The sequence below is a fragment of the Silene latifolia genome, chromosome X (assembly GCF_048544455.1).
Source record: "Silene latifolia isolate original U9 population chromosome X, ASM4854445v1, whole genome shotgun sequence".
In the NCBI taxonomy this organism is placed as follows: Eukaryota; Viridiplantae; Streptophyta; class Magnoliopsida; order Caryophyllales; family Caryophyllaceae; genus Silene; species Silene latifolia.
The window spans coordinates 215,361,196-215,365,545 of record NC_133537.1 but is presented as its reverse complement, the minus strand read 5'-3'; the positions used below and the strand labels follow the sequence as shown (position 1 = coordinate 215,365,545).

The following is a 4,350-nucleotide window of genomic DNA, read 5'->3' as shown; positions in this document are numbered from 1 at the left end:
CTGAAGCCATGGGGGTTCGAGATATAGTACTATGGGCACAAGAGTGGCGACATCTTCATCTGGACATCTCTTTGGATCGCTTGCAACTTATCAACCAATTAGCGGAGGAGCCGACAAGGATGATCACGGGATTACGGGCATTCTAGAGGACATTCGTTCTTTTTTAGCTTTTTCATTCTTATGTTTTAATTTTATTAAAGGCGTTTAAATGGCATTTATCTTGCATAATTCAACAAGAAACTACTTAAACTAAACCTTTATTTACAGCTGTCAAAAAAAAAAAAAAAACAAAAAAAAAAACAAAATATTGACTCGAAAATGAACAACGCTTGACCCATTTGACAAGTCTATATTTAAGGGATTTATTTGAGATTAGCTAGGCCAGTGCTAGTCGGAGCGATAAAGAGATGGCGGCGGCAGTGGCGGCGAACAAGGTGGAGAGAGCACATCAGTTATACAGAGAAGGGCTTTTCGCGGAAGCATTAGAGTTATACTCTATTGCTCTTTCCTTTGCCAAAACTACTCCTCAAAGGATCGCTCTTCACAGTAATCGCGCTGCTTGTTTTCTTAAATTACACAATTTTACTCAGGTTTTGATGAATTCCTCCCTTTTTTTTTATTGTTGATCGTCTGTTCTTTGTTAGTCTGCTCCTCTAATTAGTTTGATTAAATTAGCGATTTCGATCCATGTACACAGTTGCCATGTTTTGTTACTCCATTGGCTTTTAGAATTAGTTTGCTTAAATTAACGATTTTGATTAAAGCCAGTGCTTTCGATCACAGAAAATATACGGTTTTTGATTACTAGATTTTGTATTACAGAAATCATTCTGTTATATATGGAAATGGTGTGATTTGAACCATGTAAAATGTGATATGGAGTTGTCGCCTGTTCTTTTTGTTCGGTATCCAATCGCTATATACTCTGTATATCATCTGAATCACGGTCGTAGTATACAGTTTTGCTGTTTTTCGAGGAATCAAAGTAGAAATTCGATTTAGTGGAGAATGATGGTTTTCAGATAAATATTATAGGCACTGAAGAGATATGTTGATTCGTGCACTATGTTGAATAATTAGTTTATCGGATGTCTGATTGTTTGGTGACGGTAGTGTATTGAGTTCTGCTTGTAAGCCAGTGCTTGTTTTTCTTTTGTAGATGGATTTTATAGGAATTAGAAATAAGCTCTTGGAGTGTCTATTTGTTGGGAAATTTATTGAAAAATAAATCATTTTCAGTATCATAATATTTAAAGCCAATGACAGTTCATTCTTTTGTTTTTGATTATGACGAAATAAAGCAAAATGATCATTTAACTAAACTGGCTGCGCATCTTTTCATTACTATGCAGCATTTCTGTATGCTGTTCTCGACTGAGTTTTCGTCATGCATCATTCTGAAGTAACTTCTTTAAGTTATTGACACATAAGTATGGCTGCGTGCAATTTACCTTCGAACCTAAACCTGCTATTTGTGAGAGCTCTTGATGATAATATTATAATGCCGTATTACTTTGGTGTTATTTTGCTCATTATCTTTGCGATCAGTAAGAAAACACTTTGCGACAACTCAGTCCCTATTGGTCTGGGCCGTAGGGTCGAAGATGTTTCTCCTAGCAAGTTTTTTCCCGCTTAGATAAAGCAGAGTTTTGGCTTTTTTTGAAAACGTGATCAAATTAGCCAAAATAATTATTGTCAATTCCTTGTCAAACATGATATGATATCGACAATAAACAATTAAAATAGATATACAAGCTTCTTAAAAAAAACCGCCGCAAAAACTGCATCATGTATGATTCCCACATATAATAACCGTAATTGGTGTGCAATTTTGACTCAAGCTCATGGAATCTAATTGATTATAGGCTTCTATGTAGCCCCCTGCACTTTACCAATTAGATATGTCTCCTCATTGCTGAAATGGGAGTTAGAAGAGCTATATAAGACAGGGGAAGAGAACACAAGGTCCTATACTATCCACCATCTTGACCCCAACCTTTAAAATGGAGAGAGGAGTGAAAGAAGATAGATAGTAATGCTAGGTTCATACCTTCCTTATTATATCGTAGAATCACCATCGGTTTATGTAAAACCAAACAAAAGAAAGTTACCATCATACGAGTTTCTTGATTTTGAGTTTATGTTGGTGTATCATTTAATAATTTAAGGCATTGGCAGCAATTACCTAAGAAGATTCTCTTGTCCATGTTTTTTGCCAACTTTCTAATTATCTGTTACAAGTTTGCTTGATTGAGCCTTTTTTATCTTAATGATGTAGGCGTCTGAAGAATGTACATCAGTTCTTGAGCTTGACCATAGGCACACCGGAGCTTTAATGCTCCGAGCTCAAACTCTGGTAACACTCAAGGAGTATCAATCAGCTCTATTTGATGTTAATCGACTTCTAGAGTTGAATCCGTCATCAGAAGTATATCTTGACCTTCAAACACGATTAAAAACGCAATTGGTATGTCTTCCTCTCTGTTTTATGATGATCACATTAGTGTTGTTAAGCTTCCCTATCCTTCAAATTCTCTTATAATGAATTTAAGATCCCTTTTCAGTGCCATTTTTTAATTTTTAACACTGAAGATTTGCTTCTATCCATGTTATAAATTCTAAGAATATCAAATTATCTTCAACTGCAGTATGTTTTTAATGACAATACCCTCGGGTTAAGGCTTGGAACCAAATGTTCTTTCTGCGTTCAATCGCTGAACACAATCGTAAACTTGAGAATAATGGCGAAAGAATTCTAGAGTCTGTTTGGTAGTCAATTTTACTTGGAAAAATCTATTGTCCTTGAAGTTACTGCTTTTGTCATTAATTGATCTTACTGTTTTCTTCCAGAATGGCATATAATAGGTTAGTGTTAACAAATGAACTTCCCTGTCACAGAAGATACTCTTATTTCATATCGTATCTATGTTGATATAAGATGTAATTGATATTTTAGCTTTTTTTTTCTAAGGAAGTCACTTGCTCCAATCCCCGAGGAAGAGGAAGAGGATGATGACACAAGTGAAGACGTAGTGGAAAGAGATAAAAACTCCGAGGATAGTGACTGGCTGCAAAAGGCAGAAGATACTTCTGTCAAACATGAGCGGAAAGATGTTGATGAAAATATTAGCTTTGGGCCGAATGGTAGTCCATTGTCTTCCGATTCTCCTTCAAATGGTTGGAGAGAAATCGAAAAGCCAAAAGGACATTCTAAATTGGATTACTCTCGTTGGGATAGTGTTGATGATGGTTCTAGTGACGATGATGATGATGATGATGATGACAGCGACGAAGAAACACAACCTCGGTACAAATTTCGTTTCAAAACTGTTGATCTTAAACACGTGAAGTGAAAGAAAGTGATTTATCTTCTTACACCCGAGGATGCTATTGGATATAGTCAAGATGGCTTGAAGTTGCCAGTTGTATGAAGATACTGATTTGTGTAAATTGACTGTCCTGAGCTGCAAACTTCTGTATCTACAAGTGTTTGATTTGCTTAAATCCAAGTGGTATCTGTATTGTGCATTGTGCTTTGTGCTTTGTGCTAATGGGTCGCATCATTCTGGATCCTCTTAGCGTAAGCGTTTCTTGGACTGCTCCTGTGGTGTTGCTTCTTAAGGTTGCTGTGAGTTGATTATAAAGTATCACTTGGGTTCCAAGTGGAATTTTGTTCTAACTTGTACATTTATTTAGCATGACAATTGATACATGTGGATTTTTAGTATTTGATGTTTTTGACAGATTTAGTGTTTTTTTATTCATTTAATTTAAAGAAATTAATTTATTTATTTTTCTCTCCTTTATTACACACTTTTTCAACAACCACTTTCTTATAGTTTTGACCTGGTTCATTCCGGATCCTTAACTCTATTTCGGTTTTTAAAAATCGCTTTAATCTTTTCTCTCGATTTAAATTTTAAGTTTTTATAAAAGAAAGACGGAATTCGATTTTAAAACCTCTAAGTTCACCTTGACTTTCCATTACATTTTCGTTCTCCCTTTTTGTTTTTCATCTTCCCTTTTTATTTGCATTTTGAGGCGTGCGTTCACCCATGGACAGTTCGAAAGGATGATTCATGTCAGCCGACCCCAAATCATTTTGGGATTAAGGCTCTGATGTTGTTGTTGTATGAATTACACATCTATCTATTCTATTCTATCTATATATTAATCCTCTAAGTTTGCTGCTGACATGGCATCATAATAAACTAGCAAAGATGACATGGCAGCCTATGATAAAATTAACATATGATATTCTGACAAATATGATATATGGGCAAATATGGTATATATCTAATATATATTTCGGTGTATATTTCATATATATTTTGAAAATCTCTCTCATCC

The 4,350-nt window shown here is 35.2% G+C and overlaps 1 protein-coding gene across 1 annotated transcript; it reads left to right on the top strand.

The window, feature by feature from the left end:
- Nucleotides 1-263: 263 nt before the first annotated feature.
- On the top strand, nucleotides 264-3,662 carry LOC141623795 (uncharacterized). Its single transcript, XM_074439938.1, has 3 exons — nucleotides 264-590; nucleotides 2,279-2,467; nucleotides 2,976-3,662. The coding sequence occupies exons 1-3, from the start codon at nucleotides 408-410 to the stop codon at nucleotides 3,351-3,353; spliced, it is 750 nt and encodes a 249-aa protein (XP_074296039.1). The 5' UTR covers nucleotides 264-407; the 3' UTR covers nucleotides 3,354-3,662.
- Nucleotides 3,663-4,350: the final 688 nt, after the last annotated feature.

What these genes read in the sequence shown, in the direction of transcription:
- LOC141623795 (XM_074439938.1), top strand. Translation starts at nt 408, where the DNA reads ATGGCGGCGGCAGTGGCGGCGAACAAGGTGGAGAGAGCACATCAGTTA. An exon ending in AATTACACAATTTTACTCAG is followed by an intron (nt 591 to 2,278) that starts GTTTTGATGAAT and finishes TTAATGATGTAG; the next exon opens with GCGTCTGAAGAATGTACATC. An exon ending in CACGATTAAAAACGCAATTG is followed by an intron (nt 2,468 to 2,975) that starts GTATGTCTTCCT and finishes TTTCTAAGGAAG; the next exon opens with TCACTTGCTCCAATCCCCGA.